The sequence below is a fragment of the Salvelinus sp. IW2-2015 genome, linkage group LG9, assembly GCF_002910315.2.
Source record: "Salvelinus sp. IW2-2015 linkage group LG9, ASM291031v2, whole genome shotgun sequence".
NCBI classification, from domain to species: Eukaryota; Metazoa; Chordata; class Actinopteri; order Salmoniformes; family Salmonidae; genus Salvelinus; species Salvelinus sp. IW2-2015.
In genome coordinates, this window is record NC_036849.1 from 13008934 (window position 1) to 13036878 (window position 27945).

The 27945-nt window shown below is 42.5% G+C and overlaps 1 protein-coding gene across 2 annotated transcripts in view; it reads right to left on the minus strand.

The window, feature by feature from the left end:
• The window catches only part of ddhd1a (DDHD domain containing 1a), a 39302-nt gene extending 14372 nt beyond the window's left edge, over positions 1-24930 (minus strand). The window contains exons 1-5 of one of the 2 annotated variants that reach the window (XM_023994271.2): positions 23655-24930; positions 21164-21343; positions 14346-14447; positions 8698-8826; positions 4708-4855 (exon numbers count right to left, since the gene is read on the minus strand). In XM_023994271.2, the coding sequence (XP_023850039.1) occupies positions 4708-4855; positions 8698-8826; positions 14346-14447; positions 21164-21343; positions 23655-24489 (1394 nt within the window). In that variant the 5' untranslated portion in view covers positions 24490-24930. The remainder of the gene's footprint in view (positions 1-4707; positions 4856-8697; positions 8827-14345; positions 14448-21163; positions 21344-23654) is intronic. The other variant, XM_023994272.2, reaches the window with a different exon arrangement.
• Between the last annotated feature and the right edge of the window lie 3015 nt (positions 24931-27945).

Here is a 27945-nt window from a genome sequence, read left to right on the forward strand (position 1 = left end):
AGAAAATCACATTGTATAATTTTTAAGTAATTAATTTGCATTTTATTGCATGACATAAGTATTTTGATACATGAAAAGCAGATCTTAATATTGGTACAGAAACCTTGTGTTTGCAATTACAGAGATCATATGTTTCCTGTAGTTCTTGACCAGGTTTGCACACACTGCAGCAGGGATTTTGCCCACTCCTCCATACAGATCTTCTCCAGATCCTTCAGGTTTCGGGGTGTCGCTGGCAATACGGACTTTCAGCTCCCTCCAAAGATTTTCTATTGGGTTCAGGTCTGGAGACTGGCTAGGCCACTCCAGGACCTGAGAATGCTTCTTACGGTGCCACTCCTCTAGTTGCCCTGGCTGTGTGTTTTGGGTCGTTGTCATGCTGGAAGACCCAGCCACGACCCATCTTCAATGCTCTTACTGAGGGAAGGAGGTTGTTGGCCAAGATCTGTCGCGATACATGGCCCCATCCATCTCCCCTCAATACGGTGCAGTCACCTGTACCTTTGCAGAAAAGCATCCCCAAAAGAATGATGTTTCCACCTCCATGCTTCACGGTTGGGATGGTGTTCTGGGGTTGTACTCATCCTTCTTCTTCCCTCCAAACCACGGCGAGTGAAGTTTAGACCAAAAAGCTCTTTTTTGTCTACATCAGACGCACATGACCTTCTCCCATTCCTCCTCCTGGATCATCCAGATGGTCATTGGCAAAACTTCAGACGGGCCTGGACATGCGCTGGCTGAGCAGGTGGACCTTGCGTGCGCTGCAGGATTTTAATCCATGACGGTGTAGTGTGTTACTAATGGTTTTCTTTGAGACTGTGGTCCAGCTCTCTTCAGGTCATTGACCAGTCCTGCCGTGTGGTTCTGGGCTGATAACTCACCTTCCTCATGATCATTGATGCCCCACCGAGGTGAGATCTTGCATGGAGCCCCAGACCGAGGGTGATTGACCGTACATCTTGAACTTCTTCCATTTTTCGAATAATTGCGGCCAACAGTTGTTGCCTATCTCACCAAGCTGCTTGCCTATTGTCCTGTAGCCCATCCCAGCCTGTTGCATGTCTACAATTTTATCCCTGATGTCCTTATACAGTCTCTGGTCTTGGCCATTGTGGAAGGGTTGGAGTCTGTTTGATTGAGGTGGTGGACAGGTGTCTTTTATACAGGTAACGAGTTCAAACAGGTGCAGTTAATACAGGTAATGAGTGGAGAACAGGAGGGCTTCTTAAAGAAAAACTAACAGGTCTGTGAGAGCCGGAATTCTTACTGGGTTGGTAGGTGATCAAATACTTATGTCATATCAATAAAATGCAAATTAATTACTTAAAAATCATACAATCGGTAATTTTCCTGGATTTTTGTTTTAGATTCCGTCTCTCCAGTTGAAGTGTACCTATGATAAAAATTACAGACCTCTACAATGCTTTGTAAGTAGGAAACCTGCAAAATCGGCAGTGTATCAAATACTTGTTCTCCCCACTGTATATATATACACTGCTCAAAAAACATAAAGGGAACACTTAAACAACACAATGTAAACTCCAAGTCAATCACACTTCTGTGAAATCAAACTGTCCACGTTAGGAAGCAACACTGATTGACAATAAATTTCATATGCTGTTGTGCAAATGGAATAGACAAAAGGTGGAATTATAGCAATTAGCAAGACACCCAATAAAGGAGTGATTCTGCAGGTGGTGACCACAGACCACTTCTCAGTTCCTATGCTTCCTGGCTGATGTTTTGGTCACTTTTGAATGCTGGCGGTGCTCTCACTCTAGTGGTAGCATGAGAGGAGTCTACAACCCACACAAGTGGCTCAGGTAGTGCAGCTCATCCAGGATGGCACATCAATGCGAGCTGTGGCAAGAAGGTTTTGCCTGCTGTCTGTCAGCGTAGTGTCCAGAGCATGGAGGCGCTACCAGGAGACAGGCCAGTACATCAGGAGACGTGGAGGAGGCCGTAGGAGGGCAACAACCCAGCAGCAGGACCACTACCTCCGCCTTTGAGCAGGAGGAGCACTGCCAGAGCCCTGCAAAATGACCTCCAGCAGGCCACAAATGTGCATGTGTCTGCAGGGGGTGTGAATACTTTGAAATATATAATTTTCAGTAAATTTGTCAATTTATTGGGACATGTTTTCACTTTGTCATTATGGAGTATTGTGTGTAGATGGATGAGAACAAATCAATTTTTTAAATTTAGGCTGTAACACAACAAAATGTGAACTAAGTCAAGGGGTATGAATATTTTCTGACGGCACTGTATATTGTCGCTGTCAGATTAAAACGTTGTCACTCAAAATGTGATTTAAAATGTTCGGGTTTTACAAGAATTTATACTATTGGTTCCCTTTTATGTCTGCAAGATTGTTTCACGACACTTTGACCAATGAAATGTATGAAAAAATAGCTTGTCATCAAAACTATTAAGTCCATTGGCTCTCAAAGTTGTCAGTCAAACCCCGTATCTCCACCACGGCTCTTGAAGTGCACGTCTTCACTCCAAAGGAGATTTTTGTTGGTGGGTTCTTAGCACTTTAATTACCTTCTGCCTTTGTGATATTATATATTTCATGGAGTAAGATAAGTATTTCTCAGATATACTTGTGCTGTTGAAATAGTTTTTTGAGGGTGAGTGCAAATAAAATGGCTAGGCAGCTAACTAGCCCGTTTGCTTTGGCTAACCCAGAATCTAACAATGTTTAATCTCCTGTTTTTAGCTCCCCATATTATCTCTGCTTGTTGGCCAAGTTAACTAGCCACCTTGTCATTGGCATAAAGAGTGAACTGATGGAGAATGGGGCAAGAAAATACCTTTCAAAGTGGAAAGGGGAGGTTCAGAAGAGAATGTGGATGAAGGTAAATACTACCTTGGCAAGAAAAATATGATTAAGTTGACAATGGCATTTGATATATGCACCGTTTGATTATTCCTTACATAATTCTGACCTAAATACTAACTTTGATGTTTAATTCCATTATAAATGTGTCTGACTTGCATACTAATAATAACATAATTGATAGTGACATTTCAATATCCTCCTTGATGAAAAATGTATCACACTAGGTGTAAAAAAATGTTTATTACACATTCACCATCCCATGTAGTTGAAATGATAGTGAAATACATTTATATTTATGCTATTGAAATGATTCCAATGCCTCGGGTACTGTTTAGGTTTTAATGAAATTGAGCACATTGATAGATATTTGAATAAGACCGTAATTGAAAGTGTACAGCCTACCTGTGCTGGAGGACATCTGCAAGATGATGCTGGCAGGCTTAAATAATAAAGGAATGTGAAATCAATTGCAATAAGTTGTTCTTTTTGTTTGCTGTCACAATTGACCATATGGTGTAACTTGTACTTAAGTAGTCTTCTGACCGGATACCTTTTTACTCTTACTTGAGTAGTTTCTTAAGAGGGATACTTTTGAGTAAATTACAAATCTAAGTAACAGTACTTTTACTTAAGTACATATTTTTTAAGTACTCTACCACCCTCTGGTATAGGCAGAGATTGCAATTGGAGGATGCATTATATGCATATTCTTTAAATGATATAGATTTCTATTATATAGAATGATATATTGAATAGGCTACATCTGTCAGTACAAACTTTGATTTAGGAAATTATGACGCCTTATTTAATAATTTTGTTGATGCTCCCTCACATAAAAAATAGCACTACACCACTGATGATGACGTCTGGTCTTGGTGGACTACTTGGAGCAGGCAGTCACAATACAAAATGCCTAGGCATGTCTTAATGATAAATGGCCAGTGTGGAGGGAAGGACACCCATGGGTGTACCTACTTTCTTATCTACCTGTTTAGTTCAATGAGGAAATGGTTCACATAATGCAGCTTTAACATAATACACTGATAATAACTTACTTGCATCCCTAAGATAGCATCTGGTGAACATCATGACGGTGCAATTATGTGAAAGTTGCGCCCAAACCAGTCTGACAGCAGTTCATGATAAACGTCTCATAGAATGACACAAATGAGGGCAATCCAGTGTTTGACTTGGGCAGGAGCTCACCGGAGCTGAGTACGGCACCTCAAATGTTCTACTGCTTGAGCTCCTGTTACTCTTATAACATAACATATTAGCTGAAAAGTATTGCGGAGCTCCTGCACCTAAATGTAAACAGTACCGGCACCAAAAATGAGTACAGGCACCTATTTCAGTCTAAGTCAAGCGCTTGGGCAATCGATCAAATTATGAACGAATAAGATCTAGGACAGGAACAGGACACATCCACGTTAAGACAGGTGTGCATTCTCAAACACACGTGTGTGAACATGTACTCAGACAGACAAACACTTTGTGGTACATTCCATACCGATTCACATCTCCATGGAAACCCACATCAAGACGTGTGGGCTGAAGCTTCATGCCACCCGATCAGCAGACAGCAGTGCATGTAGCTACATCATCCCACAGTAGATCAAACTGGCACAGTCTCTCCACACACAGTAGAAAAATCAACATGGCTATGTCTCAAATGGCACACTATTCCCTTTATAGCGCACTACATTTGACCAGGGTGAATAGGGCCATTTGGGATGCATACTATGTTACCTCAGAGCCATAGATATACAGAGTTCAACACATAACCCTCCACGATGTTGGCAGCACCATGTCGCCCAGTAGAATAACTATAACATGCACACAGTGAATGAGAGAGCACTCACATGCCAGTGTTCTTGATAATGCGTCCTGTGTCCATCTTCTGTCCAATGCCGTGAACCACAAAGACGATGTGTGTGGTCTGGGGGGGCTTGTCCTCCAAGGAGGCCTCCTCCACATAGCCCCGGTGGAGCCGTGTACCACTGCTGGAGGCTACAGAGGGGACAGTGGATGGAGACAGGGTGAACAGGCGGTGGAGAGAGGGACAGTGTCAGTAAAATATCAACATACTGGGTGGCTGCACATTGCCCAACAAATGCCAACAACGTTTCGCTCATCAGCGTTTGTTCACTTGTGTTCAACATTGGTAAAGTCTTGATTCATGATTAAGGCTTGATAGACTCAAACCGTGAAATTACATTTCACAGAGGCCACAATGAAATGACTACACAACATGCATACAGTTATGGTGAACATCCTAGGCCATCCTATATCTGAAAGTAGCAATAAGGTGACCGAGTTTACAGGGGCAGTAGGATACTGGAAGCCTCCCGCTGTGTCTGTGGCTCAGGGTTGCATGCGTGGCTGGCTTCCTGTGCTAACACTACTCTACACCAGGGTTCTCAAACTATTTGGGGTCGGGACTCCCTTTTGTGATAGTAAATTCATCAGGGACCCCCTCAATCAGAACACAACTGGAGTGAGATAAATAAAAAAAATAGCATACAAAGAGTTTTACTATGACATCGGCAGTGCATAGCCGGACAAACCAAGTCTCGGCTCTGGGAACGAACAATTTAGAAGGCCCACATTTTGTCATGGGGCAGATTTTTTGTTGTTGCAGCTTTAAAGCTAATATCCTGCAATTCTACACATTTTGCCACAAGGCAGAGAGAAAACATTGCAGTTTTAAAGCTCAAAATTGTAGTGCGTTTATGAAGAAAAAATATATATACATTTTTTGTCCATTAAAATCACATCAAATTGATCAGAAATACAGTGTAGACATTGTTAATGTTGTAAATGACTATTGTAGCTGGAAATGGCAGATTTTTTATGTAATATCTACATAGGCGTACAGAGGCCCATTACCAGCAACCATCACTCCTGTGTTCCAATGGCACGCTGTGTTAGCTAATCCAAGTTTATCATTTTAAAATGGCAAATTGATCATTAGAAAACCCTTTTGCAATTATGTTAGCATAGCTGAAAACTGTTATGATTAAAGAAACAATAAAACTGGCCTTCTTTAGACTAGTTGAGTATCTGGAGCATCAGCATTTGTGGGTTCGATTACAGGCTCAAAATGGCCAGAATCAAATAACTTTCTTCTGAAACTCCTCAGTCTATTCTTGTTCTGCGAAATGAAGGCTATTCCATGTGAGAAATTGCCAAGAAACGGAAGAGCTCGTACAATGCTGTGTACTACTCCCTTCACAGAACAAAGCAAACTGGCCCTAACCAGAATAGAAAGAGTGGGAGGCCCTGGTGCACAACTGAGCAAGAGGACAAGTACATTAGTGTCTAGTTTGAGAAATGTCCTCCTACAACAGGACAATGACCCAAAGCACAGCTCCAAACTATGCAAGAACTATTTAGGGAAGAAGCAGTCAGCTGGTATTCTGTCTATAATGGAGTGGCCAGCACAGTCACCGGATCTCAACCCTATTGAGCTGTGGTGGGAGCAGCTTGACTGTATGGTACGTAAGAAGGGCCCATCAAGCCAATCCAACTTGTGGGAGGTGCTTCAGGAAGCATGGGGTGAAATCTCTTCAGATTACCTCAACAGATTGACAACTAGAATGCCAAAGGTCTGCAAGCCTATAATTGCTGCAAATGGAGGATTCTTTGACGAAAGCAAAATGAGGGACACAATGACTTTTTCATTTAAAAATCATTATTTATAACCATGTCAACATCTTGACTATGTTTACTATTAATTTTGCAACTCATTTCATGTATGTTTTCATGGAAAACAAGGACATTTCTAAGTGACCCCAAACTTTTGAACAGTGTGTGTGTATATATATATATATATATATATATAAAACTAACGGTCAAAAATGTTAGAATACCTACATTTTTCCAGTTTTTAATTGAAATTCACACAGTTTAATGTACTCTGAAATTAAAGCATAGAACAAATAAACAATTGGAGGCAAAACAAAAATAATGGAATTGTTCTGTTTAACAAAATGTAAATCTACTTTTGACTCAAAGTAGCCACCTTTTGCAGAGATAACAGCCAAACACACTCATAGCATTCTTTCTACAATGGAAATCAAATATTGTTTAGAAAGTTCTCCCCAACACTGTTGAAGATGTTACCACAAAACATGTGCACTTGTAGGTTGCTTTGCTTTCACCCTTCTGCCCAGTGCATCCCAAACCAGCTCGATGGGGTTTAAGTCTGGAGACTGTGCTGGCCATTCCATGATTTGAAGCCTACCGTCTTGTTATTTTCATCTAAGGTAGTTCTGAAATACCTCCAGGCTATGTTTTTGGTTATTTCTTGCTGTAGGATGAACCCCTGAACAACTTGGCGTACACCAGAGGGTATTGCATGGCGCTGCAAAATGCTGTGGTAGTTGTTTTGGTTCAGGGTGCCACTTACTCTGTTCAAGTCGCCGACTCTGGATCCAGCAAAAGACCATCACACTTCCTCCTCCATGTTTGACAGTTGGTGTAACACACTGAGGAACCATCCTTGCGCCTACTCGACGGCGTACAAAAACCCTGCGTGATGAACTGAAGATTTCAAATTTTGATTCATCGGTCCATAAGACCTTCCAGTTTTCAGTAGTCCACTGGTGTTGCTTCATGGCCCAGTCAAGCCTCTCTTTCTTATTTTGCCATCTTAGCAATGGCTTTCTTACTGTCACTCAACCTGTCAAACCTGCAGCTTGAAGTCTTCTCTTCACAGTTGAAACGGAGACTTGCTTACTTCGACCAGTGTTAAGCTGTGCTTGCAGCGGTTGTCCTGTGAGCCACCTATCTCAGAAACTTGTCTTCTGATTCTGTTGTGGTTTTGGGTCTGCCATCTCTCTTCCGGTCAGAGTTTCCTCCAGTTTCCAAGTGCCTTTTGATGGTCTAGGAAATTGTACTCACTGACACCTTGGCTTCTTTGCAATTTCTCTAAAGGAAAGACCCACACTTTTAAGGGTTATAATTGTCTGTCTGTCTTCCTTCCTTCCTTTTTATGATAGTATTGTACTGCAGGAAGTAGTATATTGCTGTCAAAATAATGCTTAAGAGGCTGTAGTAACAGTCTGTTCCAACACTGATTTTATACAGACAGAGGGTTTTGTAAGTAATCAACAAAAATTGGGACACCTGCAGGAATTGTTAGCATCAACTTTCAAGGCTTAATTTAATTAATTGCTGCAGAACAGCTGTAAGTTGTTAACCCATTGCTTGTTCTCTGAAAAAGGCTTCTTTTTTATTTACTCTGAATTGTACATTATTTTTCAGTAACTGAAACTTATTTTTTAACCTCTGGCAGTTTACCGCTTACCTTTTCAGGTATTTCACTGGACTTGAATTGCTTAAATTTCAATAAAAACTGGAAAATGGGGGTGTTCTAAAACTTTTGACCGATAGTGTATATAAATAGGGGGAATACGAAAAGTATTGAGTTGTACCCTGGCAGGGTACTGTGGATACCAATATCTGTTAGCCTCCCAGGCCCATGTTGCCCAGGTTTAAAAACATACATTGTAGAATAATATTTTATTGTATTACACCCTCTAAATTTTTTCCACGGATCCCTTGTCCCTTTCATTTTTGATCTGGCCGTGAACCCCTACAGTACCTCCAGGGGTCCGCTGACACCACTGAGAACACCTGCTCTACACAATAGGCAAATAGGATTAGCTGCTTGCTGGCTGGCCGACACAGCCTTAAGGAGATTTCCAGCGGTAGTGGGTTTGTGTGTCAGAGGAGATTGAGAACTCATGCCAGATCCACCTCTTCATCTTCACTTCACTTGATATTGGGGTGGGGAAGGGGAGGAAGGGTACAACAGAAAAGTGGGCAGTCAGTCAGTGACCTCTAACCTTTGGAGAAGCCCAGTTTCTGGGTGACAGTGCGGGCGATCTTGGAGGTGGTGGCATCGCTGTAGAGGTAGACCTCGTCCACACTGTGCCAGTCCACGTGGGTCCGACTCAATTTCAAACTGTGGACAGCTGCAGAGGAAGAAGAGAGGGATGGAGAAGTAGGAAAGGGAGGAATGGGCAAAATGGAGGGATGGAAAAATTAGAACGCAAGGAAGGGGGGAACGAGATGTGAGAGCAAGCAGAAAAAGAACAAGAGGTACGATGAACAAATGCAGGGGGAAAGACAGAAAATACACTCATCAAAATTGTGATTACAAATTCCTCATGTTACAACTCAACAAGGAGAAAGTTTGGTGTAGTCTAGTGCTCGATCAAATACAGACTAGGGCATTGATCTGCAGAGGGTTACTAGAGAACCAGAAAAGTACATATTGAAGAAGCACAAAGGTTCACAAAGTCTGCATATTTCAACTGTTACCCGCCCATTGATTGCTTGGGTGTCATTGAATGTGTACAGTAGATTATGTGAAATAATATTGTACCAGACAATTCTCAATTGGGTCTCTATGGTAAGCTCGATCACCAATGTGGATGGGCTACACTCAGGTTGTGCAGATCATACAGAGGACTAGATTAGATTTCAGCCTCATTATCTTAGTGGGCAACAGGGCAGGTAAGAGTGAAAACATGAACGATAAATGAAAACCGGTTGACTGGGTTGAGCCGGTCACATTGAGGTTTGATTGCCACAGATTCACTGTATGGTACAGTACGTGAAGAGGTGACCGGGTACTTTGGTATTGGTCCAGACCGAACCCTGGGGTGCATAGAGACAATCAGGAGGGATTAAAAGGACAATGTTAAAATGTCCAGGACAAAAGGATTCCTAGAAGAGGTGGACATTAAAGACGTCCTCCAGCGATTGTTTTTACTTGTACTGTTGAAAAGTGATATCTCACGTACAAATACAGTAAAGCACACATACTAAAGAGTTAAACAATTATCAAAAGTTTGGACACCTACTCATTCAAGGGATTTTCTTTTTACTATTTCCTACATTGTAGAATAATACAATGTAGCGGCAGGTAGCCTAGTGGTTAGAGCGTTGGACTAGTAACCGAAAGGTTGCAAGATCGAATCCCCGAGCTGACAAGGTAAAAATCTGTTGTTCTGCCCCTGAACAAGGCAGTTAACCCACTAAGAATGTGTTCTTAACTGACTTGCCCAGTTAAATAAAAGGTATAAAAAAAGACGTCAAAAATATGAAATAACATACAGAATCAGATAGTAACCAAAAAAGTGTTAAACAAATCAAAGTAGTCTCCCTTTGCCTTGATGACAGCTTTGCACACTCTTGACATTCTCTCAACCAGCTTCATGAGCTAGTAATCTGGAATGCATTTAAATTAAAAGGAGTACCTTGTTAAATGCGTTTGAGCCAATCAGTTGTGTTGTGACAAGGTAGGGGTGGTATACAGAAGATAGCCCTATTTGTTAAAAGACCAAGTCCATATTATGGCAAGAACAGCTCAAATAAGCAAAGAGAAACAACAGTTCATCATTACTTTAAGACATGAAGGTCAGTCAATCTGGAACATTTCAAGAACTTTGAAAGTGCAGTCCCAAAAACCATCAAGCGCTATGATGAAACTGTCTCTCAGGAGGACCGCCACAGGAAAGGAAGACCCAGAGTTACCTCTGTTGCAGAGGATTAGTTCATTAGAGTTACCAGCCTCATATTTCAGCCCAAGTAAATGTGTCTGCTACTTGAACTCTGAAGCATCTCAACATCAACTGTTCAGAGGAGACTGAGTGACTCAAGCCTTCATGGTTGAATTACTGCAAAGAAACTACTACTAAAGGACACCAATAAGAAGAAGAGACTTGCTTGGGCCAAGAAACACAAGCAATGGACATTAGACCAGTGGAAATTTGTCCTTTGGTCTGATGAGTCCAAATTTTTGATTTTTGGTTCCAACCGCCGTGTCTTTGTGAGACGCAGAGCAGGTGAACAGATGATCTCCACATGTGTGGTTCCCACCGTGAAGCAAGGAGGTGGTGTGATGCGATGCTGGTGACACTGTCAGTGATTTATTTAGAGTTTAAAAGCACACTTAACCAGCATGGCTACCACAGCATTCTGCAGCAATACGCCATCCCATCTGGTTTGTGCTTAGTGGGACTATCATTTGTTTTTCAACAGGACAGTGACCCAACACACCTCCAGGCTGTGTAAGGGCTATTTGACCAAGAAGGAGAGTGAAGGAGTGTTGCATCAGATGACCTGGCCTCCACAATCACCCGACCTCAACCCAACTGAGATGGTTTGGGATGAGTTGGACCGCAGAGAGAAGGAAAAGCAACCAACAAGTGCTCAGCATATGCGGGAACTCCTTCAAGACTGTTGGAAAATCATTCCTCATGAAGCTGGTGGAGAGAATGCCAAGAGTTTGCAAAGCTGTCATCAAGGCAAAGGGTGGCTACTTTGAAGAATCTCAAATATAAAATATTTTTTGATTTGTTTAACACTTCTTTGGCTACTACATGATTCCGTATGTGTTATTTCATAGTTTGATGTCTTCACTATTATTCTACAACGTAGAACATAGTAAAAATAAAGAAAAACCCTTGAATGAGTAGGTGTGTCCAAACTTTTGACTGGAACTGTATGTTTTGGGCAAAATAGTATTTGTATTTTTTATGCAAGTCTGGAGTGCTTTGTACTTGCGCAGGACTAATCATGTGTGTGTGAGAGAGAGAGAGAGCGAGACTTAGCATGGGGGGGGGGGGGGGGAACTTAGCATGAACATCACAACGGTATCAAACTCTGTCCAGAGTACTCGCTTCCTCAGATCGTGTCCAGATTACTGCTGGTGCATTAGCTTGTTAATGCTCTGAAAACACTCAGCAGGTGTTCAGAAAACTCTTAACTAATGCAGTACAATCTACAGAGTAGGGGACATTAAAGCCTTAAATCACCTTCTTCCCTTCCTTTCCCCTCTTTCTTTCCACCTCCTAATTGGAGGCATCTGAGAAGTGTTGTAGAACCACCAGCGGGGAATAGAACAGTGTCTTTGTGAGAGTCACGTGGAGGGGTAAAGCAGGACGTCCCTGTTCTAATCTCATCAGCGCGGTGAGGATTGAGGAGCAGTCATGGATGCTCCAGTTGATCAGTCTCCATTCAGGGCCCCTCAGAAGCCTGATGATCCAAAATGGCTTAATGGAATGACAAGCAGGAGCTCAGGACTTAACCCATGAAGAAGAAGCTGTGTAAGATGGCAGACAGTGTGGAATTGGACTTAACCCATGAAGAAGAAGCTGTGTTAGATGGCAGACAGCTCTTCCATTTAGGAGAGGTAACACATTGGGGCTTAAGAGAGGGATGTGTAGAAGGGATGGGACTGAATCCCAACCAAGCAGCTTTTGCCAAAGTAAAAAGAAAACTCAACCCAGTCGATGGTCATAAGAATCTATTGCATTGGAAGACCTGAGGGTAAAGATTTGTCAGTATTGCAGAACTTTTCACCGGGTTAGAGTAGCATGTTTTCATTTATCATTGGAAATCATTGGAAATCACACAAGCATGCTTCACAACAAGTATCACACCAAGGTTGGGATCAATTCCACTTCAATTCAGCCAAATCAGGAGGTGAATTTATATGGAATTGACAACCAGCACTATACCACACTACTGTACATCATCTTACTACAGTACTCTACAGAAGCGGCGGCGGGCAGCAGGGATAGAATGATCTGTTCTAATGACTGGAGAAGTACAGTAGGGAAAGACAACCTCACCACTTAGCTTACACCTACTCTGAGTCCACTGTAAAACGGGATGTCTTGAGGAGGCAGCAGGTACTCAGTCTTACCCATTAGCCAGCCATAGGAATAAATAAATCATGGCTGACTGGGTGGGGAATGGGGAACATGCTCATGTTGCCAAATGAGATGGACAAGCTTCTCAGAGACAGCATCCTGTTTTACAGGGGAGCCCAGGGCAGAGCAGACAAGCCAGCGAGGGGAAGAGGGGGAGGCCTGGATCAAAGCACACCAAAGGATCTAACATTCAGCCACAGAGAGGTTAAGAGGTTTACATGGGAGGCTTTCCAACTATGCCCCGGAGAGCAAGAGAGGACGAGGGAAGAGGGAGAAAAAGTTGTAGATAGATTTAGAGACCGTGTGAGAGACCAAGAGCTAGAACTAGAGTGAAAGAGGTAAGAAAGACAGAGAGAGAGAGAAACAGAGCGAGAGAGCGCCTCTTGTAGCTTTGTCCCTGAGATAGGTAATTATGCCACTAAACCAAGGCAAAGCTCCTTTCCTCAAATGAATTACTGTTATGTTTAAACAGTGTTATTGTTAGGATGCTAGCTCAGAGCAGTATTGTCTCTTAATTGGCATGGGAGAATTAGTGTGACAATTACAGGCAACGCCTAACTAGGGTCTGCCAAACATCTTGGATATGTTCCTAGCCTCTGAAGGGTTCCACATTATGTAGAGAGCCACAGAGGGAGTACTACTCTCAATGCTAGGACATTAGGGTCACATTCATGAACCACAAAATGGTAGAGAACGTTTTGTGCCTGCTGAATGCAACCCAGTACTGAATTAGATTGGCCCTAGGGCAGGGGTCAGCAACAGTCGGCCAAAACTGGCCCGCGAGTGATCTTTTTTTGGCCCCCCAAAGCTCTTTATAAAAAAGGGGGATTTTAGTTTTTGGTCAAAAGACAAATCGCCATAAATTCAGCTAAAAATGTGTTTAATTTGGAAATCTGTTCCCAAGTACTCCTACGAATAAAAAGAAACATGATCATGTCTCAATGTAATCAAGGTATGAAATTGTTATTTTTTGGACTTTGTTGTGGTGTGCAGTGTACAAAATTATTATAATTATTTTGTGGCCTCCCGACCACCCCACCCACGACAAAAATTGTCACTGAATCTAGTTGCTAACCCCTGCCCTACAGTGCTGCAGATAGTGCAGACTCCTATTGCCAGCAATAAAGGAGCAGTTATTCCATCCATTGAGGCAATGCTGGAGCTTATAGTGCAGCCTGCAGAGCACAGTGTGCTATGTGGGCCTGAATGGTGCTTCTGTTGCCTCTAAACGAGAGCTTTGTTCATTCTCTTCAGCGCTGTGGTGGTGATATGGGAGGTTCATTAAGATGTGATCAAGCCACTAGATGGAAGGGGAGGTGGAGAAGGGGAGGCTTTTTGGAGAACCAGCTTATTGAGCTCAGATCCTTCGTTTTCCTATTTGGATTTAGAGAGCCTGGAAAGATGTTACTAGCTAACTGACTCTCCACTTACTTAGCTCTACCACCACTAACAGACAGACCGGAGCAAGACTTGCAGGTATCATCCAAAAGTCCAGAAAGCAGCAGCAGTAATAGTGACATACTCTGGGACACAGGAAGAGGGGCATTCTAATGACTAGGCCCAGTTTAAACTAAAGGAGTGAGGAGCCATCTAATCTAGATCCAGTTCTACTAGAGCAGGTTGGGTTGTCTAACTGGACTTAGTTCTAGGGAGAGCTCAAAGGGGTGAGCGAAGATCTAGTTCAATCAAGACCTAAGATCTAGAGGAGAGAGTGAGGGAGTATAGCAGATATAATGTAGGAGATAAAAAAAAGGCTGGCGTTACAGTACCTGAGCAGCGCTTGCGCTTGAGACATTTAGTTGTAGCACTCGGTTGATATCCACTCCATTTGAAAAGAAAGGGGAGGTAGAAAGGGGGCAGGTGGGAGAGAACTAACAACCAAGAGAGAGTGAGTGAAGGACATGACTTGTGTTTTGTCACAAAGGGCTACCCACTGCCATCACTGTTAGACTGGAGGGCGTTTGTCAAGCAGCGCTGGTATCAGGTAGCCACCCTGAGTCTTGTGTGGGTGTATAGTACAGCTGTTGGTTAGAAGCTGTTGACTAGTATTCACATCAGAAAATGTCACAGAAATGTGCATTAGTAAAAGTTCAAAAGTGATTAAAAAAATAATTAGGAAAAGTTTGAAGAGTATAGCCTAACCATTAATACATTAAGTTAAATTTCATTAGCTTCATTCAACTGACAAGCAAAGTTCTTCATTCAAATAAAACCTGTCCCTATGTCTATATGAACATGGCTCTTCATTGTGGTGGCTTAATTAACATGTCAATATTTGCTGTTGCACACAATCTTGAGCTGAGAGGGAACATTGAAACCCATTTGCAGCGCTGTTTGACATATGCCCAAGATGACTGAGGTAGCACCTGAACATTATTCTTGTTTTACTGCCTTTAGGGCACTCAGTGTGGACTATATCATGTGCTGGTAATGAACAGATAGTTTTGTATAAAATCATTTTAAAACATGACAATTATGACTGTTTGCCTCGGACAAAATGGTTGGTCAATGGAGGCTACATGACAATGATATACGACATAACATATTCAGAGTGGTAAGAGGGATACATGGTTGTATAGTACTTTCAGCCAGATAGCTGTCATTCATCTTGTCAAACAGGTTGAGTACAAATTGCAAAACAACATTCTAACATCAAATTTAAAAGTATGTTCCTGAAAAAATGTTGGAGTGCTATCAAAGTAAAAGCCAGACTTAACAGCGTAATATTTTAAGAGGATTTCACAACGATCCAAAAGTGAGTGGGCCGCCGACAGAGACGTTTCTTAGAAGTAGCCCGCCTTACAGCTTTTTCCCCCCTTGCTCATGTTTAGTCTAAAAAAACAAAGAGCTACATTATTTTAGTGGGTCAGAAAAACTTCAGGGGAAGGATATCCATTCCTGAGAACAGAGGCGAGAACCATTTCTGAGAACAGAGAGGAGGAAATTGCCCTCTAAGATATTTCCTAAAGTCCAAGCAACTGCTCACTCCTTCCCACACACTGGCCATACAGTGAGACTCGCTCTCTCTCACAGCTATCAAGCAACCATTTAGAGAAATGTCCTTCCATTAGACCATTGTGTCAGACTTGATATCATCACATAGCCTATGGCTGCTGTCAGACTGTGCAGTGACACTTAGCCCTGACCTAAAAGGACCAGTCACCATTTTCACACTGACTCAGATAACATGACCTAGGCCTTGCCCTGTGGCAGAGCTGTTTGTGGACCTTACTGTTGGAGGGAAGAAATGGCCTTAGCTGATTGAACTGAGTTTATGTTTAATGAGTGTTAGTCAACATGAGGGTGCTCCTATTAAACCAGAAGAACCCTGAGCTGGGAGCTCAGCTGGCCATAAAGGTATTGTGCTGTGCTGTGACTGCTTTCATATTTCACATTTACTCACAGCTATAAATAGGCTGTGATCGGTCCATCAAGAATACCCAGGCGCAAGCAAGTTGTCAAGGGGGAGTTGTATTTGGATAATAATAAGACTTTAGGATAACGTTGGTGTATTGGAATGTAAATAGTATCATAATCAGTCAAGCAGAATAACTATGGGTGTGGATATGGTATTGAGATGTCTCCTATCCTTTCAGGCATTTGATTACCAAATGAATGTGGATCTCCATTCCGGATAGGGCTATAATTGTACCATTTGAGCGGAGGTTAGGACCAAGAGATCAGACTTGCAAATGACAGCAGTGCTTTCCTCAGCTGGGCTGGGATTGGGTGAAACCTGCTGAATGTACAAGTGTTGTCAGGACAGGCTGGGAGAGGGGACGAGATAGATAGATAGAGGGAGACCAAGAGGGACAGGGGGGAGAGAGAATGACAAATAAAGAGCGAGACAGAGGGAGAAAGAAAGAAACGCCACCCTCTGAGGGTCTGGAGACAGACATGAATCAGCTGATCCATCTGGGACCACATCACAACAACAGTGGCTGGAAACAAATAGGCTTTATCCTGCTTAACAACTTACTGTCTGGGGCTGTCCTGCTTTATGAAGTATATTACTGTATCATTAAAATTACTACTAATGCAGCATTAATATATCTGACTTGTTTTCTGAACTGAAGTTGGCTTGTGTGGCCATGATTAAAGGCTAATCTTGGATTTAGGGTTTCAATGTGGTACATTTCTGGATGTTGACAATTGGAGACAAAACGGTAGTGTTATGGAGTATAGATGACATTTTGACATGGCCTGCACTGAGCATGTTTTGACCTACATCTTGAATCAAAAGGTCCATTGGTGTGGATTTCTCTGTTTGAGAGAGAGCACCATAAACCTCTCAAATGGAATGACATTCCAAATGTCATATTGGTTAAGAGCTCGTCTACTCCACTGGGAGCTTAGGATTTAATTGGCCAGGGAAAAGACCAGCACAACAGAATGCTACAGTTACAGTATCTAGTCAAACACATCACATCCATGCTATTCTCCATCAAGTGTATCCAGCCACCCACCCACATAGCGACATACAGCCCGAGGTATTCAGCCTTCAAATAAACATACAAATGCATTACACTACTAAACTGTGTCTAAAACTCTTATGATTCAAAGAAATATATATTTTGAATGATAGACCTTCTAGCTATTGAAAGCTTAGCGAATAGGATGCTAACTGTAAAATGTCAGTGTGCCATGACGATTGTCCTGGGTTGTAGACTAGAGCTGTGACTAGTGATGGAGGGGAAAAATCTATAGTTACATATGGATATTACTTTTGACAATATATCGTATCGCTTTGACAATATCGCAATATCATTTATTTTGCTAGTTGGCTGTACCTGAAGCCTATTCACTAACTGCAGTATTTTTCTTTCATAGCTTGTTGTCCATCTTTTTAAATAGGGTGACAATTTGTTTTCAGCACTTTTATTTCAATGACGGATCAAACCTCGTTTTCTCATGTCTCTCTCTTGTCCCTCTGCAGCAGACATATGGTGAGCGATATGTTTGGAACACTGAATCACAGTATCGAATCGCAATACATATAGAACTGTGAGAATCACAATACATATAGTATCGGCACCAAAGTTTCCTAATAATATCGTATTGAGGTCCCTGGCAGTTCCCAGCCCTAGCTGTGACATGACATTATGTGATGTTCTGGCCTGTGTGTGTTGTTGACATATGACCCTGTGTGCCTGTGGGGCTTTGCGTGCCGTAACGCTCCAGGAGCCTGACGGACTGAAGTACACCCCACCGTCATGAGCCCTGGCCCGGCCTCTAGTCAGCCCACATGCAAATCTCTCTGATTCAAACGCCTTCAAAACACATCCGTATGATAGATTCTCACATCAGTACACAGTCCCTTCACATACCTGCATCTCTCTGTTGCCATCACCCACCACTCCAACACAGACACACGCAGGCATATATACACACAGTACACACATATCCACCAGGGATTCTTCCATAAACAGCCTCCCTAAGTGATACACAGCCAGTGCATGTTTAAACAGGTCTGACAAACAAAAGGTGTAATGTGTCCACAGTCAAAAAGACGTCACATAAAGCTTACTCGGGTCTCCTAAAACCTGAGAGGGGAGCCATCAGGGGGCCTCTTGCTATTAACACCCTGCTCCTTAGATGATGTAATCACAGTGAGAGGGTCATGGAGCCCCAATGGGACTTTTCAGTCACACTGCATGGAGCAACTCTGTGCATGTGTGTGCGAGCGACTGAGCATAAAGGGCTGCCCTACAGTATCAAAAATGTTTTTGCCAAATGACGGTTTCTGTACAACAAAGACTATCATAGTGATACTTTGTACTTTCTTCCTCTGAGAGGAACTTCCAAGCCAGACTGGCAAGTAAGACAGACTCTCTGTTTTCTGTGAACCAGCCTATTGCCAGCTTCAGTAGCTGCTGAAATCAGTAAACCCGTCACAGTATAGCTGCCATGTGGGCCATTATCTATGGCAACTGTCAATTTCCATCCTCAAATTAGACAACAGTGGCAGCCATCAACTACAAATGAAGTGGCAAACTGTCACTGTCACCCTTTCCCATAGACGCCTGAGGAATGAGGAACCCTTTTTGACTGACACAGCAGCAATAACCAAGGGCAGGAGAGAACAGAGCCCTCATCCTGTCTGCATTATGATGATCTCATGCCTACATAACAGGCCTGCGAGCTGCAACACTTGCTTTCAGCTCCATTAGTCTTGGAGCTGGCTGCTGGGTTTCAGGGTGAGAAAGAGGGAGAGAGGAAGGGTAAGAGAAAGAAGGAGAAGTGGAGGAAGGGTGAGAGGGTGAAAGAAAGACAGAGAGAGTTGAGGGAGAACAATGGGTGGAGGAGAGGAAAGGAGACAGAAAGAGGGGGAGAGAAGGAGAGAGGGTAATGCAGTATTGTGAAGTGGGTAACAGGTACACTCTCTCGCTTTATTAGCTGGGTGCTCTGCCATATATGACAAAGACTTCAAATATAATACCAAGCTCAAAAACATTGGGAAATGGCATAACTCCAAAATGTTGGGGGGGTTTTTAAACAAAAACGAAATCACCTTATCACACCTTTTAATTTTCGTCCAGGCAGGCTAACATGTTTCGGAAGTTATGCCTTGATCAGAGCATCCGTTTCGGTAAGCTACTGTATATGGTACAATAGACTCACTGTCATTTTCAAGACTTCATTGACTTTTGCAGAATATGTTAACAAATAACTTTGAAGTGAATCCTTGAATGAATTCATAAAAAAATGTGGTGAAGCGTTAGAACAGAACAGTTTTGTATTCTATCAAAGAGGTGACTCAAAATGGAAATTATGGGATGTGTCAGTGCTTTCAAAGGGGGATTTGGAAAGGGCTGGGTTGTGGGTGCCTACGTGAAAGTGACACAACCGCTGCCGTAATCCTAATCCCATTTCAAACACACTGATTATGACTTGTGTCCTCGGTGTGTGTTTATATTTGTGTATGTGTGAGAAAGAGAGGGATAGATAGAGAGTGAGAGAAAGAGGGAGGAGGAGGGGTAGTAAAACAAGGGAAATTCAGACAAGTGGCGACATTTGGCTTTAGGTTTACAAGTCGGGTTAGAATTACAGTTAGTGTTAGGTTTAAGGGAAAATAGGATTTTAAATGGGAATCAATTGTTTGGTCCCCACATGGATTAGTAGAGAGCGAGTGGCCTCTCTTTCCACCAGCTCATGTCTGTGATTCAATTTGAGTGGCGTAGCTAGTACCGTGCAGGCGCTTGAGAGAACATTGCATTGGCAATAAGGCAACCTCCAGTAGCCAGCCAGTCTACTCATGACTATATATACAGTCCCCTATTGCTCCTGAAGGGCGAGACTGTCCTTGTATGAATGAACAGACTGTACTATTGGACGCATTCAGAACAGGTCTGAAATAGAGGCTAGATCAGGGACCCATTCAAGGACTAAACTTATGTTGATTAACCCTGAGTCAGAGCAAGTCATGATCATTTACAAATGGGAGGTTAATCACTGTGTTATGGTCCAATTCAGAGTGCCACACACTGAGGAGATGGCGCTGGCCTTGGTTGGTAGGAAAGCAGCACTTGTTCTCAGTTTGAGATAGAAGTTGTCTTCAAGCTTAGCATTGATACGTCAGATTATTTCTCACACAGATACAGCACACACACCAACACTGGTGGCATTTGCCCTTATCCACACACACACACACACACACACACACACACACACACACACACACACACACACACACACACACACATACACATACACATAAAGGTGACATTTTCCTTCTCCTTCACTTTCCCTCTCTCACACACATACACACAATCTCTCCTGGTGACACACTGATTTAATACCTCTGGTATCGAAAGTCATTCACACACTCACATTCATCACAGAAGATGCAGCCATTTCACAGGGCTGAAGACTGTGCATTCAGGAGGGAATTGCTGACTGAAAGATTCCATTTGTCATTTGTTTTCTGAGTGCTCCAACAAGCTATTCCTGAAACAAACTGCTGTCTGAGCCTTGCATGAGAAATACACTTCTACCTATAATACACTCTGGGCTAACACAATACAATCAACATCCTCATAAAGACAATCTGGTATGTTTCCCCTTTCTGGTCTACAGGGAGATCCTGATAGCTAAAACGTTATGGTTTATGAGTCCCAACAACACTTTTCAGTTCTGATAAGCTGGGCAAAGGTGGGTGTTATTTTCAATGGAGTCCATAACTAACCCAGACACCATCTACAGAGAACCCCATTTGACAGCTGCTACCACACTGCATTATCTATAAATTCTCTATAGATAAGTACCTTTCTGGAATTATAGTCAGGTTAGTAGTGATTGCCCTGGCAGAACTTTGCAGATGAAGATTGTGAGAGAGCATGGCTACAGCACTGGTATCCAACCCTGGTCCTGGAGAACAAGCCGATTCAGCTAATCAACAAATCATCAAGACGTGGTTAGTGAAATCAAGCGTTTCAGTTCTGCTCTGGACCAAAAGCTAGCCCAGACTGTAGCTCTCCAGGACCAGGGTTGGAGACAACCAGTATTCAGTCTTTAGAATAAGCCTACACTTGATAAATATTTATTTAGGCCTAAACCATATCTCCCACAAGCCCTGGTGTTGTCTCACCATCTTTGCTGTCGACTGTTTTGGCCACCACAGAGTCAGAGTCGAAGCTGTCCTGCATTTGCTGCCCAAGGAAACGGGTCAAGTGCTCCACCTCGATGAGGTCACTCTCATCCTCCTCCAATGGGAGCCAGGTGCCGTCGATGAACCACTGGCCCCTCATGACAGGAATGCTCTCCTGCTCTGAGGGTGGGAGAGAGAATGGAGCAGGGGGAAGTTAGAGAGATTTACAAAGCATTACATTTTTTCCCCCTTTTCTTTTCAATGTTCCCCTTGATTGTTTGCTAGACGGGGAACAAAATGCTAGACAATAGACAAAAATTGGTAACGTAGAATGAGCCAGCAGGTAACAACTGTGTGTGTGTGTGTGGTGCTGACACCAAATGCAAATACATCTAGGTAGTTGCTTTGTGAAGGCTGCAATGACAGGTAGGCCTAATAAGGCACCCCATAAAGCTAGGCATTGGCAATCTCAGTGGAGTGTGGAGGGAGGCGAAGTTGATTACAGAACTGATTAGTTTAGAATTAATAGTCGTTGGTGAGAGCATGACCACAACACTTCATTCTGTAATGTGTGTTTTTCTATCTAATGGCACAGAGCTTGGGTGTGACTGTTCCTACAAACAGGTAGTAACCAACACACACCATCTATAGTATAGAGCCGCAAAGACAGAAAAAAGCTCTTACGGAAATCACTTTCACAGTAGCCTACATTTGTATTCGGCTTTAATTTATCATTGGATGTAGTACAGAGTACAGATGTAGGATAATGAAAATACCAATGGACCCTTAGAAATGTCTTACTCAACAAAACAGACTCTAGTGAGAAGATACAGGCCTAAGCTAGCTCATGCATGTCAAACAGTGATATTACAGGCCCAAACATAGTCAGAGCCTCAAACTGACTACAACATCTAACTGGAAAATCCTAGTAAACAACTGTCACTTAGTGTTGCCTCAGGCGAACTCAGCGAGATATTTCATTTTCCCTAAAGGGATGCATGGCTATCTCGCTGGCTTGCTCAAGTAATCCAGGGCTCTATAGCAACCAGCTATACCACCATGGCTATACCACCATGGCTGACTTTTTTGTAAATCTCCATGAATTAGTTGGCACAGTCCAGATACATTCATTGGAGGCAGTGCCCGGGACGGTGACTAGACTAATAATAGGCCACTTTTGTGGGTTTGTGATAGGTAGCACAAATAAACTTTGGGTTCATTAGGTTGCTTAAAGGCAATGTTTCTGACCCTATTCCAGATTGTGACTATACAGTACTTGTCAAAAGTTGACACACCTATTCATTCAAGGGTTTTTCTTTATTTTTACTATTTTCTACATTGTAGAATAATAGTGAAGACATCATCACTTTGAAATAACACATATGGAATCATGTAGTTACCAAAAAAGTGTTAAACAAATCCAAATATATTTGTTATTTTAGATTCTTCAAAGTAGTTACCCTTTGCCTTGATGACAATGCATTTCATTTAACAGGTGTGCCTTGTTTAAAGTTAATTTGTGGAATTTCTTTCCTTCTTAATGCGTTGGAGCCAAATCGGTTGTGTAGTGACATGGTAGGGGTGGTCCAAATTTGCGATAATCCGTTCACCTACTTTGCGTCTCACAAAGACACAGCAGTTGGAACCAAAAATATCAAATTTGGACCACCCCTACCATGTCACAACACAACCGATTGGCTCAAACGCATTAAGAAGGAAAGAAATTCCACAAATTAACTTTTAACATGGCACGCCTGTTAATTGAAATGCATTCCTGGTGACTACCTCATGAAGCTGGCTGAGAGAATGCCAAGTGTGCAAAGCTGTTAAGGCAAAGGGTGGATACTTTGAATAATCTCAAATATAAATATATTTTGATTTGTTTAACACTTTTTGTTGGTTACTTTGTGATTCCATGTGTTATTGCATAGTTTATGTCTTCACTTTTATTCTACAATGTAGAAAATAGTAAATATAAAGAAAAACCCTGGAATGAGGAGGTGTCAAACTTTTGACTGGTACTGTATATATATTTTAACTTTAGTGTGCTTACTGTATTTGTACTTGGGATATCACTTTTGACAGGTACTGTTTGTGGCCTATATTTGTACATTAAAGCATATTGTAGACAGATTGCATAGTAGGCATGAATGAGAGATGGTGACACCATGCCATCTCTGATCTCGTGAGTGTATACAAGGTAATCTCTGTAGTGACCTGGTAGTGATTTGTCCATGCAGTCTGCAGCCTCTCATTGGAGAGATACGCAGCAGGAATTAAGACCAGAGATTATGGGCACCACTCAACATCTGGCACTGATGCGTTTGCTTGCCAGTGGCAGATGAATAGCACTTTGCAACATGGGTTGACGTCAACTAAAATACTTTAAAGCGTAACCCTCTTGCACACATGGGTTTGCAAGCAAAAAAATACATATACAGGAATGCTGGGTATATAAGGAGGAAAGAGAATGCTTCCTATTGATACTTACGATTCCAATACACAGGATAGCATTCTCTGTCTTTGACATCCACCTCATACAGCCCACCCCTGACACATACAGCCTCTACGTTGATGTTTATTGAATCAAGGTCTCTTTCGTCTGAGGAGTCAGTTCTCTCCATCGAACCCCTGTCCCTATTCACCCTAGTTCTTGGCTCCGGCACTGGTCCAGCTCGCTCGACTCCGTTCGACCCCCCAGTTGCCGCTTCCACCCCGCTTGCATTATCTTCATCATACGCTTCATCCATTCCCAAAGAACCCTGGCGCTTGGTCGTTACAGGGTTCAGTTCGCAGAATTTACGGAACATGACCTCAACATTCAAAGAGTCGTGTCCAATGAAAGGCTTCCACGTTTTTTTGTCCTCTTTGTAAAACCAACGCACTTCTTCGGGTCCCAATTCTGTGACAACCTCGTTATACCGGTTCCTTGAACTACTGCTCCGAGTCCTCTTTCTGCTTTCCAACACCGGGGTGGCGTTCCGGTCATTTTCACTGAAGTCGAGAGGACCGGTGTCTATGTAGGCTGCGGGAGGACTCCGGTTGTTGTGACAGCCGGGGTAAGGTTTCTCTAGGCCCAGTATCATACAGTCCGGAGGAACCCGGTGGCGGCCTCGCAGCAGCGGCATGTGCCTGTCCAGACCTGGCTGAACCGAGTGCATCCCCGCCAGCATTGTTTCGCCAATAGGCTCTTCATAGCAGCATACAAATACATCTTTTTCCAAGTCCCAGTCTCTGTTGTTGTTGCCGACAGATGAGAACCTATTCTCAGGGCTCTGTGGAGAGCTGCTTAGCAAAGACGTTTTATTTGTAAAACTGCTCGACATAACTATTGAGCAAGCTATCTTGTCATTAGCTCGGTAGCTAACCAGCTAACCGGCCGACCCGGCCTAGCTATGTTTTGCTATGCAGCAACTACTGACAATCTGTCATGTGTTTGACGAGGTAAAACTAGCTAGTTTACTAATTGACAAGAAATAAACTAGCCCTAGCCAGCTTCCATCCGAGAAACCTGCTATTCTCTCTTCGGCACAACCACCTGACCTACAACAAATACGTTATAACTAAACCCTACACCTTCTTCAGCGGTACACAGCCCCTTTCCTGCTGGAACCGGTCACAGAATCCGCTTGGTCCAGTTTGATATTTACACTGTTTTGTAACAAGTCGATACCTCTTTCTTTCCTGCGAGTAGAATTGCAGATTATTTCGTGTCTAAACAACTCGCCGGCTTGCATGGAGACACAAGCGCGTGCGTCAACTAGCTCTCTCCCCGTGACAGCTGACGCACGTATCACAAGATTCCTACGCCCAAATGTGAACGCGCACGTAGAATGTACGCGAACCTTCTTCTTCTTCTTCGATATCATGGCGGTCCGCAAACAAACGTTTAAAGTGCATGCAGGCACCTACTGTGCTGGAATGTACGATCACTCATGATCTGCCCAAAACTGTACTGCCATTGAAATAGAATTCCAAACCAAATAAATTCCCAACTTCTACTACACCCTCCCCAACCCCATTAAACGTTATATAATCCACCCTTAGGATGGTTCAGCATGTCAACAACCATTTCAACAGTATTTGTGTTTATTATGGATCCCCATTAGCCACTGTCAAGGCAGCAGCTACTCTTCCTGGGTCCAGCAAAAATTAAGGCAGTAATATACACTACCGTTCAAAAGTTTGGGGTCACTTAGAAATGTCCTTAGAAAAGCACATTTTTTGTCCATTAAAATCACATCAAATTGATCAGAAATACAGTGTAGACATTGTTAATGTTGTAAATGACTATTTTAGCTGGAAACGGCAGATTTTTAATGAAATATCTACATAGGCGTACAGAGGCCCATTATCAGCAACCATCACTCCTGTGTTCCAATGGCACGCTGTGTTAGCTAATCCAAGTTTATCATTTTAAAAGGCAAATTGATTATTAAAAACCCCTTTTGCAATTATGTTAGCACAGCTGAAAACTGTTGTCCTGATTAAAGAAGCAATAAAACTGGCCTTCTTTAGACTAGTTGAGTATCTGGAGCATCAGCATTTGTGGGTTCGATTACAGGCTCAAAATGGCCAGAAACAAATAATTTTCTTCTGAAACTCGTCAGTCTATTATTGTTCTGAGAAATGAAAACTATTCCATGTGAGAAATTGCCAAGAAACGGAAGATCTCGTACAACGCTGTGTACTACTCCCTTCACAGAACAGCGCAAACGGTCTCTAACCAGAATAGAAAGAGGAGTGGGAGGCCCCGGTGCACAACTGAGGAAGAGGACAAGTACATTAGAGTGTCTAGTTTGAGAAACAGACGCCTCACAAGTCCTCAACTGGCAGCTTCATTAAATAGTACCCGCAAAACACCAGTCTTAACGTCAACAGTGAAGAGGCGACTCCGGGATGCTGGCCTTCTAGGCAGAGTTGCAAAGAAAAAGCCATTTCTCAGACTGGCCAATAAAAATAAAAGATTAAGAGGGGCAAAAGAACACAGACACTGGACAGAGGAACTCTGCCCAGTAGGTCAGCATCCCGAAGTTGCCTCTTCGCTGTTGACATTGAGACTGGTGTTTTGCGGGTACTATTTAACGAAGCTGTTGTTCGAATACCCAAGCCGACAAGGCACTTAAACCTAATTTGCTCCGGTGGTGGTGTACTACTATGGCTGACCCTGTAAAACAACACTTTTCACTGCACCTATCCGGTGTATGTGACAATAATAAAATGTTTTTATTTTTATAGCTGACACCCCTTTGTTGCTGCAGACATCTTTGTATCTCAGTACAGAGCAGATATTTAACCGAGTTTTTTGGAAAACGTGGTCACATAAAAAACAGGTACATTTTACTGAAATTCTTTTACCAAACTTTGCATCTGCGCAGTTCTTCCAGTAAATGTGTTTTTGAAAAAATGTCTGTAAATTGCTAAAGGGCGACTGCAATTCCTCATTTGGCCACGTTTTAGATTTGGTTCAAATGCTAGCGACCATGACTGAATTCAAACATGAGTTAGTTTTGGGGTGTGTTTTGATATGGGTGTCTCTTCTGTGTGTTCGCAGGTGGGAAGAGTTAGCCAAATTATTTCGCAAATTATTTTCAACGGGCTGGTGTGCAACCATGGCAAAGTTGGTTTGACTTTGGATAGCCTATCTCTGGGGATAGTTAGGGACTGTCAATAAATTGCACAATGTAAATTCACATCTTTCAGTTGTCTCATTAAATGCTTTCCATATTTGTATATGACTTTCTTGAATTTAAAGTTGGTTTGAGGTTTTTAAGTCATAGAAAGTTGGAGCTGTTACCTTTTAAAATATTGCCCCATCCCACTGGGCACTGACATCAATTCAATGTCAATTCCACATTGGTTCAACGTAATTTAATTGAAATTACATGGAAACAACATTGATTCAACCAGTGTGTGCCCAGTGAGATGTACAAATAACCCCATAGGGATATCGAATGTCAAATCAAATTGACCATGGGCATTACGATCGGGTCCTGTGCAGCTGCGCTCCGAATTGATGATTACTTGCCAGCTGTGGGCATGTGGGTAGGAATAAAATAAACCCAGCCCACAGAAAACTGTTATGTACCCTTCATTCTGTGACATACATTTTCCTATCATCTCCTTTTTGGACGAGACTGACTTTATGACCAAAATTATACTATTTACACTTCACAATTTTGACACTAGAATATTATGGACAGTATATAAATAGAAAAAGTCTGTAGAGCAGTAGTTACAGTATATAGGATTAGCCTTGACAAGAATACAGTATATACACTGAGTATACCAAATATTAGGAACAGCTATTTTGTAGATGACATCGCCGAAGTCGAGGATCGGTAGGATAGTCAGTTTTACTAGGCGTAAGTTTTGGCGGCGTGAGTGAAGGAGGCTTTGTTGCGGAATAGAATTTTTAAGCGAAAGGGAGCGGCCTGGGGCGCCTGAGAGGGGATAAAGGATAACTTATCCGTCGTAAGTACTGAGGCGAGAATATGCTGTTAACACCTAAAAGATCTGTTAAGTACATCATCAGATGATCATGTGCAAGAAGAGATACTGGTGTGCAAAAGAGCAGAAAAGTAAATAAATAAAAGCAGTATGGGGGGTGAGGTAGGTAAATTGGGTGGGTAGTTTACAGATGGACTATGTACAGCTGCAGCGATCGGTTAGCTGCTCGGATAGCAGATTTTTAAAGTTGTTGAGGGAGATAAAAGTCTCCAACTTCAGAGATTTTTGCATTCGTTCCAGTCGCAGGCAGCAGAGAACTGGAAGGAAAGGCG